At 42.5% G+C, this 13,712-nt stretch overlaps 1 protein-coding gene across 1 annotated transcript; it reads left to right on the forward strand.

Annotated features, from left to right (window-relative positions):
* The first annotated feature begins 372 nt into the window (after positions 1-372).
* LOC132530440 (small ribosomal subunit protein eS6-like) lies at positions 373-1,122 on the forward strand. The gene has a single exon (XM_060167656.1). The coding sequence runs from the start codon at positions 373-375 to the stop codon at positions 1,120-1,122; it is 750 nt and encodes a 249-aa protein (XP_060023639.1).
* Positions 1,123-13,712: the final 12,590 nt, after the last annotated feature.

Consider the following 13,712-nt stretch of genomic DNA (forward strand, 5'->3'; position numbering starts at 1 on the left):
TTCTGTGCTTTTAAGAAGCTATCATTGTCAAATGTAAAAAAAAAACCACATTTTAAACTTAGAAATTACATTACAAAATTATGGTCTCAACCAACGGTCATTAAACTAACGTGCCTGATTAATTGTGCTCTCACTAAGTTACTTATCCAAAGTAAGATGTGCTTGATCTCACACCTGATTATGTTAGTTATACTTTTTATCACACTTTCATAATTTAATTAGATATTACATATCCAATGACAAGAGTGCAGAAGATTGTTGTTGAATGCTTTGTATAAAAACTAGTTAAAAAGTAAACTGTCAAAAAAAACCCTAAAAAATAAGTTGCCAGCTCTTTTTCGTGGCACCTCGGAGGCGGTCGGCCGCTTCAGAATGAAGCTGAACATCACTTTCCCGGCCACTGGCTGCCAGAAACTCATTGAAGTGGACGATGAACGAAAACTTCGTACCTTTTATGAGAAGCGTATGGCCACAGAAGTTGCTGCTGACGCTCTGGGTGAAGAATGGAAGGGTTATGTGGTCCGAATCGGTGGTGGGAACGACAAACAGGGTTTCCGCATGAAGCAGCGTGTCTTGACCCATGGCCGAGTCCGCCTGCTACTGAGTAAGGGGCATTCCTGTTACAGACCAAGGAGGACTGGAGAAAGAAAGCGCAAATCTGTACAGGGTTGCATTGTGGATGCCAATCTGAGCGTTCTCAATTTGGTCATTGTAAAAAAAGGGGAGAAGGATATTCCTGGACTCACTGATACTACTGTGCCTCGTCGCCTGGGGCCCCAAAGAGCTAGCAGAATCCGCAAACTTTTCAGTCTCCCTAAAGAAGATGATGTCCGCCAGTATGTTGCGAGAAAGCCCCTAAACGAAGAAGGTAAGAAACCTAGGACCAAAACACCCAAGGTGCAGCGTCTTGTTACTCCACGTGTTCTGCAACACAAATGTCGGCGAATTGCTCTGAAGAAACAGCGTACTAAGAACAATAAGGAAGAGGCTGCAGAAGATGCTACACTTTGGGCCAGGAGAATGAAGGAGGCCAAAGAAAAACACCAGGAACAGATTGCCAAGAGACGGAGGCTGTCCTCTCTGAGAGCTTCTACTTCTAAGTCTGAGTCCAGTCAAAAATGAGATGTTCTAAGAGTAACAAATAAATAAGATCAGACATCAAAAAAAAAAAAAAGAAAAGTTGCCAAAATACTATTGCTGTAAAATTAGGTGCGGGTAAAACAATTATAAAAGTTGGGAGAGGGAGGGTCATAAACATCTGGAAGTGCCTTTAAATTCTTGGTTCACTTAAAAGACATTAAAACTGGACATCATAGATAATGTATTATCAATTATAAAAAGACAACAGAGAATTCCAATCCGTGAATCCATATGGTAATGAAAAGTTTGATTCTAAAGCAAATCTTGGTGAATGGATGTGTTCTTATGCTTTTAGTCAAAATAAATTATGTATGGTATACAAGTTTTATTACGTATTGTTTTTTAAAATGACCTTCTGGTTTAACTATCTTTCTTTCTCAGTTAACTGACCAACTTGTTGGTCCAGTCCTGTTATACTGGATAAGAGGCTTCTGTTGTACGAACACTGTGATAAATGAAGCTTCAGCTTTCCCCCTGTCATTTCAGCTCTCCTCCCTCACCCAGCTGTAATGTGAACATACTGAAAACCACAGAACCCTGTGCTCCTTTTAACTGAAGTTGCTGCATCCACCGTTTGGCTCATTTCTGCTCTACAGTCTATATGCAAAGTGTAAAAGATGACAAGTAGGCTTTCCCCTTGCTTCTGGATCTCTCAGCTGTTACAGCCATTGCCTTACTCTCTCTGAATTCCTGAAGTCCAGACATTCGCCTGTCTGAATCCCAGAAACCCAGTTTGTCTTTCTTAGCACTTCATTCCCTTCTTTAAACTGGCGACTTGCTTTGGTAGCGGACAGCTCAGATTCTCTCACCTTTGCTTCACCTCCTGACTCACAGGTCTCTCACCTGTCCTGCCTATGCTTTCCATGGCCTCATACGTCTCCGAGTTGAGCTTATGGTTGATGGTCCCTTGTCTTGGTCTTCACCTGGCAGTGTCTTCATCTTCGAGTTTTGAATTTCCTAACTGGATAGTGAAGTGATTTTGCCCTTTTTACTAGGTGTTTCAGCAGAGGCAGAAGGCTGGAACTTAACTGGGATGGCAGCTATTCTTTTCATGTATTGCTCCCAGTTCTGTTCTTTGTTATTTTGAACTGATAAAGGATAAAGCTGGAGGGACTCATCTCTTGTAATTATGTAGGTTGTTCACAGGCATCTATAGTAACTGTCCACCACATGATCTCAAGCTAGCTCTGGATTATTAATTATATATTTCTTGATCATGGTTTTGGCTTTTAGGAACCAAGGCTAGGAGTTCAATCCAACCGTGGAGGGCTGGTGGATTTTGCCAATAAACAGATAAAGAGGAGCGAGGTGGGGTGGCGGTGGTAGTGGTGGCAGTGAATGGCTGTTCCTTATTGTAAAGATAAACTATATTCTTAGGTCATGGTAGAGAGTAAACTCAATGAAGTTATGAATACAGAGGCTGAAAGGGAATAAGAAAATAACGCTTTTGCTTAGAATACTTTGTAGGACAAATAATACTTTGTTTAGAGTTTAAAGTTTAAAGAAGGAACTAAAGTAGTTTAAAACATTTTTTTAATCATTTAAAAAACTGAAGTATAGTTGATTTACAATGGTGTGTTAGTTTCAGGTGTACAGCAAAGTAATTCAGTTATACATACATACATATATGTGTATATATATATATATATTCTTTTTCAGAATCTTTTTCTTTATAGGTTATTACAAGATACTGAATATAGTTCCCTGTGCTACACAGTAGGTCCTTATTGTTTACCTGTGTTATATATAGTAGTATGTATCTGTTACTCCCAAACTCCTAATTTATCCCTCCTCTCCCTTTCCCCTTTGGTAACCATAAGTTTGTTAAAACATATTTTAGACTTAATATTATTACAGGAACAGAATGAGAATGAGAACATACATCACCCTGTAGTTCTGTTCCTCACACCTCTCTCCCCAAATACCCTTGTGTGATGCTGAATCAGGGCTGTCCAGTGACATAGCAAATAACAATCCACATGAACAAGTACAAAGGTCAATATGCCTACACCAATTATTAACCCAGACTGAATCTCCAGTCTAACCATTTATTTCCAAATGGACTTGTAGATGTTATTACATGGTTTTATAGCTCATTCAATATTGAGACGTCTACTTCTGTTTGGAATTTATCTGTTACATTTAGATAGCACATGTGTTGGAAGTATTAATAAATGTGACTCAGTCTTAACTAAAAAATAGTCTACAGTGATTCTACTTCTAGTATCTTTCAGTTCTTGATCAGCAAGGCAAAAGCTCAGGGGTGTGATTCAGTGATACAGAAGACAAACAGAGTATATTGCATACTATGCAAAAAACCCAACAAACCAAACAAACCCTAGTATCCTGGGTACAGGTACAGGAATAATTTCCACAATAGAAAAAGACACAGTATCTTTAGGTAAAGTAATACTGGTAGTGTAGGCTTCTCCTACACAGTAGGGTATGATAACTGTCCAGATACCTTTAGCAAAAAGACACCATCGCATGCCATTCAGCCAATAGCTAAAAGCAAAAGATCCAAAAACAATAAAGAATCTTATTGGTACTAGTAGACCATTTGTGACTGCTTCTGCTTGTTAAATGAGGGGTGATAATTCAAACAAAAGGAATGTAAATGAATTTGCATGGTGTATACTAGCAGTAACACTAATTTAAATTACCTTCATTTATGGATACATTGATTGTGAAGATGCAAAGATTTCAAAGCACACATCAAAGATTCCTTCGTTGACATATGCAAAATGTTGTACATAAAAATTTCTTCCACTTAATAAGCCATGTTACAAGATCAATTTGGAACCTGCTTGCTGTGCTAAAAATATATGATAAAAACACAGTTCCAGGGCTTCCCTGGTGGCGCAGTGGTTGAGAGTCCGCCTGCTGATGCAGGGGACACGGGTTCGTGCCCTGGTCCGGGAAGATCACACATGCCGCGGAGCGGCTGGGCCCATGAGCCATGGCCGCTGAGCCTGCACGTCCGGAGCCTGTGCTCCGCAACGGGAGAGGCCACAACAGTGAGAGGCCCGCGTACTGAAAAACAAACAAACAAAAAAACACAGTTCCAAAAATCTCAGCAGAATGTAGATTTTTTGACAGAAAAGGTACGATAACGTTGAGGCATGTCTCGGGGTTCTCATGAGGTCTGCTTCACACTTCCAAACAGAAGCTTCCTGTCCTAAACAGGTGATTGCCTGAAAACAACTTTAAGAAGGTCGCTTCCGGGTTATATTAGCATCAGACTATGTGCACTAACTCCTATGAAGTTACGTTTACATAATCATGTATAAGGCAGTGATTCAGCTCTGAGCAAGCACTCTGGATCTTTGTTACATAGCATTTTTAATACAAGGTAGCCATGCACCTGTGCCATAGCCTTGCCTCATCTTTGGGTGACAATCTGAACCAAGTATCTCCTCTCACTAAACCTCTCTACTCCAACCACTTCATTGTCTCTTCGAGCAATGCCTGTATAACTGATGTACTGAATGAGCCGGGAGCAGGAAACTGAGGCGCTAAAGCAATTTTTTATCTTTGTTTTCAGTCCCTTTAAACTTGGTCTCTGACTTTGTTCTTCCACACTCCTGGAGAAAAAAGTCCTAGATTTTTTTGAGACTCTGAAATAAAGAACAGTATCATTTTGGTGATTAAAATGTCCAGTTGAGTGTAATAGACAAAACTCCAATCCTCACTTGATTGATATGTCCTCTTCTCCCCTAGCCTGGGCCTGATTCACTCTGGGAGCCTGTAAGGGGGTGGGTGGGTGGGGATGTGATGGGCTTCTTTCTCCTCACCGCCACCTCCTTTCTTCAATTGTTAGATAAGGTTTCTAGCCTGTGTCAGCTTGCACCAAGGGGGAGAGGAAATTAACAAAAGGCATGGTTCAGACATTTTAGGTAAGGTTGTAAGCCTCTAATGTTGCCCTGGTTTCTTCTGGGTGTGATGGAGGCACTTTAGCTAACTCTTTCCCCAGTGGGGGGTGTGTTTTTGTGTGTATGCGTGTGATCTACTTTCTAGGGACCTCTGATTATAGTGACATTGTTGTAGTCAATGCCTACTTATATATATCTCTATCTATATATATCTCCCTAGCTTAACCACGGGATTTTTTGGACTACCCCAAACAAATGATCTCTGTTGGATCCCTTCATCTTTTCAGGCAGAGGGAGATACCTTTTAAAATAAATAAAGGTACCTGACTTCTCCCCCATAGGTCCCTTTGGCCCTGAGACATCTCAGGCATCCTTTCCCCATCATCAGAGGAAGTAAACCTCACTCCCATATACGTTCTCTTGTTCCTTAGTGCCAGATGGGTGGTTCCAGATACAGCCTTGCTCTTAATTTCCTACCAGTAAGAGTCATTCTTCGTCCCCCTCAAGTGCCAGGGAACATGAAACGAGTTCTGTCAGTGGTTCTTCCAAAGTCTCTCTCACCTGGCCTGAAATAACGAGGAAAGGTCTCTCTTGCATGCTCTGTGGATGTATGAGATTCTGCGTGGTCCACTGACAGCTCCCCAGAGCACTCTCCCTCCCTGGCATCTCTGACATCATCGCCATTAAGCTGGAGGTGGGTAAGCATTAGTGCCGGTGGAGCTAGGTTCCTACTCTCTTAACTTGCCCTCCTCTTATTGAGTCCGTGACAGACATTGTTTTTACAGACATTTGGAGTGTCTGCCAAAATTCCTCAAAACCAGGAAAAACCAAATTTAACATCTTGTTATATTTGCCTTTGATCTTGTAATATGGCTTATTAAGTGGAAGAAATTTTTATGGACAACATTTTGTATATGTCAATGAAGGAATCTTTGAGGGATGCCCAAATCCCAATGTCTTTATTTCTCCCAGTATGAGCAGAAGTGAGGGCAGGGGGACTAACAGAAAGAACCTCAGTAAGTGTGTGACACAAATAAATGTTTAGTTCCCCAAACAGAGGGAAAATAAAAGATAAGAAGATGCTGAAACCCAGAAAGTAATGTCAGACTTACATGCACAAATGGAAAGGGACCAATATAAGAAGCAGGTTAGTATGTTAAAAATCAGCTGAGTCTACCTCAAACGAATAGGGGCACATCAGAGGAAAACAGCACTAGAAATATTTCCTATTGCTACCAAGAAAGATGTGATGGAATTGATGTCGCAGAATCATGGTAAATTCAAGAGCTGAGGATTTCAAAATTTTTGAGAAATGCATGTCAGAAAACCTATTGGTTCCCATTGACCCCTTGAAAGCAATGTCTCTAAAAGTATCAGCAGGAGCTTCAGCTCAGGATACTGGCAATTGTCAGACAGGTGTGGGGATGAGGGAGCAACCTACCCTAAGAGGCAGGTTTCATGGGCCTAAGACATCCAAGAGCTAGAGGCACTGGCAACAGCCACTGGGGCTTAGGGAACGCATGTCTTGAGACAGGAGCAGGAGACAGGACTGTGGAGAAGACAAGGCTGCAACAACGTGGGCTGCTCTGACTTTGGAGTGAGGGAAGCAGTGTCTCTAGTGCCAGCTTCCTAGACAGCGCCCATGCTTAGCACAGCATACCGGGAAGACAGGGCTTCAAAGGGAAATGGAAATTAAGAGTTTTTAAACATGAGATGGGGAAGAAGACAGCTTGAAGTAAGACTTTATGGCTGGGGGTGTCACCATAAGGTCATTTTCTAAATTTTGCAAGAAGACCAGAATGTCTTAAATGCCAATTTCTAAAGGAGAAGGTGCTGGTGGGATTCCTCTACCCCTCCTCCTTACCATAGGCCATGCCCACAGGGGTCATCACCAACCTCTTGAGGTGATATTTCTCCTGACCCAGTTTGGGTCATGGGTTCTGGACTTTGGATGCCTGGCAGAGATGCATCATATTCCCTGAGCCTGGAAAGCCTCTTCTAGTGTTTCCTCTGATGACCCTCCTTCCTCCAGATAGCATACAGTCTCTGCTTGATGGTAACCACCTCCAATGCTGCTGCAGGAATGCATGCTTTCCAGGAGAAAGTCCAAGTTCTACTGTTGAACGTACTCCACTTCTACCAAGGCAATATTACCAAGGGAGACTCTTGGTTGAAAGTGAGCTTAATGAGACATATTGGAGGGAATTTGGACTTTTATTTCTTTGGTCTTTAACTCACAAGGGTCTGTAATTTTGGACTTTAATTTTCATCTAGAAATTTACTCATGGAAAGGTTTGTAGTGTTCCAATGTGAGGCATATTTTATACTGTTGATTTTTCTTGTCATTTAGGTTTATTAAAACCTCCGTTGTGCTATTTGGGCAGCATGGCAGGGTATAATTTACGATGAGAAATAGAATGGGGGGTAATTTTTTAGCTTCAGGTAAAAACATGGTCATGGAGTTAATTTAAAAGTTCCAACCCATTTTAGAGCTCTCTGAGGACAGAAATTGGAAGTGTCATCATCATTCCAAGAAGAATAAACAAAGGAGCGATAGTCGCGGGGAGCAGCCACAGGGAGGTGGAGGCAGGGCTGCCCTGATAACCTGCTCTTCTCCTGCTAGGGGTCCACCTCACCCCTGGCGACCACAGCTGAGCTGGTGAGTCAGATGGCTTGAGAGCAAATGGTTAGAAAATGTAAGGGAGGGACCAGTTTCTCCCTTTGCCCGTGCTCCTCTTGACCCATAAATCAGGAACTTATACCCTGTAGGAAATATTGGGGAGTAGCTTCTGTCCCCTCTTATGTCCCCTTCAGCCACACCTTTCTGAGGGAGAGACTTGATCCTGTTACCGAACCAAACTTGGGTCTGCTTGCCCGACACACAGCAAAGCCAATCCACTGACACCGAGCTGTGATGAAGGAAAACACAGCATTTATGAAGAGGCACCCAAAGTGGGGCTAAGCAAGGAGAATGGGCAGCTCACCCACAAAAGACCAAACTCCCTGATGGCTTTTGGGGAATGGTTTTATAGGCAAGGTGAGGGAGTTTGGGGTCGTAAGAGGCAAATTATTACATTTAGAATGGATAAACAACAAAGTCCTACTGTAGAGCACAGGGAACTATATTCAATATCCTGTGATAAACCATAATTGAAAAGAATGTAAAAGAATGTCTATATATGTATAACTGAGTCACTTTCCCATATAGCAGAGATTGCCACAACACTGTAAATCAACTATACTTTAATAAAAAAATATTAAAAGTTTTAAAGAAAGGCAAGGTGAGGGAGAGAGTTGTGGGGTGTCTGATCAGCTTGTGGACATTCTTCTGATTGGTTGGTGGGGGGGTAACCTGGGGTACTTCAGGAGTCAACATCATCAACCTTCTGGTTCCAACCGGTCTGAGGTTTACCTGCTGGTGGTCAGCAGTGAACTTCTTCCACCTGGTGGGAGTTTTATTATCTGCCAAACAACTCAAGGATATGGCTCAAGATATTATCTGTATATAAATAGATAATATCTATATATTACTGAGGAGGTACTAGAGGCCCTTGACTTTGTTTTATGGCTAAACTATTACAGTATTATTTTGGCTAAAGCTTTTCTTCAAGCAAGAGGTGGGGAACACAGTAGGGGCGGTGTTTCTGTTCCGGAAAGGTCCCACAGGGTCCTGTTTGGTTTCACTCCCTGCTCTTCGAGGGGAACCAGACCCAGGCTCTGCCCCCATGCAGGGAGGGCTGCCCCTTCTCGGGGGTCAGCCTTAGAGTGATGAGATTCATTGTGAGGGTAAACAGGGAAGTCTGATTCAGGCTGCAAGTCAAAGCCATGCTCTTCAATATAATATTACCAACAAAATATGACATTTTGATGCCCGTTTGACCCTCTGTTTATTTCTCATTTTGTCCAGAACCTGTAGGGGTGGGATTATCACACTCAGAAACCCCAATTCTATTACTAAGCCATTAAAAAGAATGAAATAATGCCATGTGCAGCAACATGGGTGGACCTAGAGATTGTCATACTGAGTGAAGTAAGTCAGACAGAGAAAGACGGATATTATATGATATTGCTCATATGTGGACTCTAAAAGGAAATGATACAAATGAACTTACGTACAAAACAGAAACAGACCCAGACTTAGAGAACGAATTTAGGGTTACCGGGGGGAAGGGATAGTTAGGGAGTTTGGGATTGATATGTACACACTGCTGTATTTAAAATGGTTAACCAGGGACTTCCCTGGTGGTCCAGTGATTAAGATTCCGTGCTCCCAATGCAGGGGGCCCAGGTTTGATCCCTGGTGAGGGAACTAGATCCCGCATGCCGCAACTAAGACCCGGTGCAGCGAAAGGAAGGAAGGAAGGAAGGAAGGCAGGAAGGAAGGAAGGCAGGAAGGAAGGAGGGAGGGAGGGAGGGAGGGAGGGAGGGAGGGAGGAAGGAATTTTAAATAAATAGGTAAATAAAATGGATAACCAACAAGGACCTGCTGTATAGCACAGGGAACTCTGCTCAATATTATGTAACAATCTAAATGGGAAAAGAATTTGAAAAAGAATGGATATATGTACATGTATAACTGAATCACTTTGCTGTACACCTGAAACTATCACAACATTATTAATCAATTATACTCCAATATAAAATAAAAAAGTTAAAGAAAAGAAAAAAAAGAAACACCAATTCTCCTGACTCTCATCAAAGGATGGCATTTTAAATAGAGCCTCCAGGTTGCAGGTGCAGACCTCTGCCCACTTCTTGGTCAGTTGGTCACTCCCAACTCTCAGCCCCTGGTGCTTCTTGGGGGTAGGATGACATGGAACAGATGGGATGATCTGCAGGAAGAATGTCAAAACAACACTTGGCAATTATGACTTTTTAGTATTTCTCCAGGGAAGAAGAGGCTCTGACTCTACATAACCAGTTACGTTTATTGACACAAAAATACAAAGGAAAACGTCTGAGGAAATATAAGAATTTGATATAAATATCCTCTGAAAGCAAAAACCTCCAGTTGCTTTAAATGTATGCTTGTTAAAGCATCTTGCTTTTATTCTTCTTGGTGGTCTATTCACAGGATTTTATTGCTATCTTTCTTTCCAGCCTTTTGCCTTTCTTCTATTTAGGGAATTACTCTTACCTCCACCTTTGGGGACTGATTTTTGCTATTAATATAAACCATGAAACGTTGACTGGGGGAAAATCCTAGACTCACTGCTTGATTCTCACACAGATGCCTAGCATTCTTGTCAAAATTTCCTCTTTTGCCTGAGCTATAAACCCCTCTGTGTGACTAGCTGCCCTGAGTCCTTGGTCTGTTGAGCGTCCTGATCTTCACATCCTGCTCTGTCCCTTGGCTTAGTCTGATAACCTACATTCATGACATAATGTCTGTCTTGAATTTTGTGCTGGAGCATATATGTGTGCCTTTGCCTGGGAACTAAGTTAATAAGATTGGGTGGGTCAGTGGTCCACCTTTCTGTCCTCACAATAAGGATGGTTTTTGTGTGTGTTTACAGGCATGTGGATTTCTCATGGACAAGCTCTCTGAGTACTCTGAAGCCTTGGGTGTTAGCACTTTTGCACTGTCTTTTATTCTAAAGGGTTAAGCAACAATTTACAGATATGGAAAAAAGAAACAAAAGACAAAAAGAGAAGAAGAAATTTGACTAAGACAAAAAAGGAATAGGATTGGAAAAATAAGATGAAACCAGGGATGAGGTTAGCACACAAAATGCATGCTGAGGCCTGCCACACTGACTACACTTGGGCCACAGATTTGCCTTTGAGTTTTCTAGCAGCCAGTGCAGACAGAGAAACATAAAAATACATAATATTTTTGTGCATGTAGTAAAAACTTGTTCAAAAGATGGATGACTATTCTTTTTTATAATTTATTTTTTTTAAAGTTTAAAATTACTATTTTTTTAAAATAAATTTATTCATTTTTTAAACTTATCTTTGGCTTTGTTGGGTCTCCGTTGCTGTGCACGGGCTTTCTCTAGTTGCAGTGAGTAGGGGTTACTTTTTGTTTCAGTGAGCGGGCTTCTCATTGCAGTGGCTTCTCTTGTTGCAGAGCACTGGCTCTAGGCATGCAGGCTTCAGTAGTTGTGGCTCGCGGGCTCAGTAGTTGTGGCTCGCGGGCTCAGTAGTTGTGGCTCGCGGACTCTAGAGCGCAAGCTCAGTAGTTGTGGTGCATGGGCTTAGCTGCTCCGCCGCATGTGGGATCTTCCTGGACCAGGGCTCAAACCCATGTCCCCTGCACTGGCAGGAGGATTCTTTTTTTTTTTTTTTTTTTTTTGGTGGTACGCCGGCCTCTCACTGTTGTGACCTCTCCCGTTGCGGAACACAGGCTCCAGACGCGCAGGCTCAGCGGCCACAGCTCACGGGCCCAGCCACTCCACGGCATGTGGGATCCTCCCAGACCGGGGCACGAACCCGTGTTCCCTGTCTCGGCAGGCGGACTCTCAACCACTGCGCCACCAGGGAAGCCCTGGCAGGAGGATTCTTAACCACTGTGCCACCAGGGAAGCCCTGGATGACTATTCTTGATGTTTATTCCTGTGTGGATGCTTTCCGTGTTTTTGTAAAGATCATTCTGTGAAATTTAATGAACCACACCATCAGTCATGTCCTCTTGGTAAGACAACAGCAAATATTCTGGGATTTTTTCCTCTTGGCATCATCCCACAATGGACACAGCTGACATGGTTATGAAGCACAGTCCATTCAGTCAGAGCAGTTCTACAGGGACCAGACAATGTGGTCAATTGTCTGAAACCCTCAGAGTTTCAACTTGATTCAGGACAAATTGAAGTTTACAATTTATATGCTGCTTATGCAAAGCTTAGGGAATTCTTAAATAGTGCCTCTCTCAATGGATGGTCACTGGGAGGCAGTGGGCATGATTTATGGTTACTTTATAAGTTCCTGGAGTGCAGACAGTTCATATTCAGAATCTTATTCCTTAGATTCTTAGAAACATAAAAATTTTCAGGTGAGCTGGAAAGTAGGACTGACATTCTCTTTTCAGATTTAGCGATCCTAATGAGGATCCCATTTCCTAATAGAAGAGGTAATTCACATGCACAGGATAGTAGTTTTGCTTCTCTGAAACACAGTGAAAAATTGTTGATACAAGCAAAATAGTTCTGTTCCTTGGAGCCTGACTACAATAATTTTAGCCTTGACATTTTTTGAAGTTGGTGTTGGAAGAAAATCAACTCAACCATAAAAAATAATTCAGGGCTTCCCTGGTGGTGCAGTGGTTGAGAGTCCGCCTGCCGATGCAGGGGACACGGGTTCGTGTCCCGGTCCGGGAAGATCCCACATGCCGCGGAGCGGCTGTGCCCGTGAGCCATGGCCGCTGAGCCTGCGCGTCCGGAGCCTGTGCTCCGCAATGGGAGAGGCCACAACAGTGAGAGGCCCGCACACCGCCAAAAAAAAAAAAAAAAAAGCATATTGGGAAAGAAAAAGAATTGTTACATTTTTACTATTTGAAACACAGCTGTTTTTATTTTAGAAAGGCATCAGGTAGAATGTTTTCAGCAGCAAACAACCAACGCCTTATCGCTAAAGACTTAAAAATAAGGAGATTTATTTAACTCCCATAATAAGTGCCTGGGTAGGGCAGACTGCACGGGTCGCTTCAGGTTACCTGTGCCCTCCTCTGAGAAGTCCTTTGCTCCACCCTCTTCTGTGTATTGGTGCCATCTGCAGGCTGGTAGCAGAATTACAAAACAAGTTTCCACAATGCTAAGAGTTCTCAAAGTGAGGTTCCAGACTGGCTTCATGAGAATCATCTGGGAACTCATTAGGAATGAAATGCTCAGGCTTCCTAAATCAAAAATTTGGGAGTGGGGCCCAGCACCCTATGGTTTACAAAACACTCCTGGTGATTCTTGGCTCACTCAGCTTTGAGAAACAATGGCTCAGACCAGAAATTCTAAATCCTAGCTGTGCACTGGATCACCTGTGGAACTTTAAAGACACCAGATGCCAGAGCTCTACCCCAGAACTGTTGGAATTGGAGGGAGGGGGGTATCAAAAGGGGAGGAAGGAAAGGAGGGACTTAGGCATTGGTACTTCACAAGGTTCCCTGGGCTGAGAAACTCTGGCTTCACCTAACTGTGATCCATCCCCTGGGCTGGGAATAGCCTGGACCCAGACTTCCCTGAACACATGGTGTTGTGGGGAAGGTAGACGTCTGCACAGCATCATGGTCTTGTTGGGAAAATGATGGCTGGTGGGAAGGCTACCAAGTGCACCTTCTCAGATGGTCCATAGTTATAATCTCAGCACAAATCCAGATTTGCTCTCCTTCCTTAATGTTGTAAAGTATTTTCATATTGTTATATAGTTTTATTTCATTATTATTGCCTTAATGTCTACACAATGAATTGAATCATTTTGAAGTTGAAGTGTATGTAATTTTCACAAACTTAAGCAATGTTCATGAAGATGATGAGGAGCTGGTGTTATATAAGCTTAAAATGACCATAGAAACAGGTTCTGCAAAGCTATGCTATCAGAGGCATAGTCGATGTGTGTGTGATGATGTGTCAAACATGAGGAAAACACAGCTTTGGGGGGCTGTGCTGAGTGTTTTTCTACCTTCCCTGATGACAGGACCTGTATGAAAATAATTCCAAGCAAAAAAATGCACAAAAGGTTTTCTCAGCTGTACTCTGTAATTAGTAGAAT

Source organism: Lagenorhynchus albirostris, chromosome 12 (assembly GCF_949774975.1).
Source record: "Lagenorhynchus albirostris chromosome 12, mLagAlb1.1, whole genome shotgun sequence".
Lineage (NCBI taxonomy): Eukaryota > Metazoa > Chordata > Mammalia > Artiodactyla > Delphinidae > Lagenorhynchus > Lagenorhynchus albirostris.

What these genes read in the sequence shown, in the direction of transcription:
- LOC132530440 (XM_060167656.1), top strand. Translation starts at nt 373, where the DNA reads ATGAAGCTGAACATCACTTTCCCGGCCACTGGCTGCCAGAAACTCATT.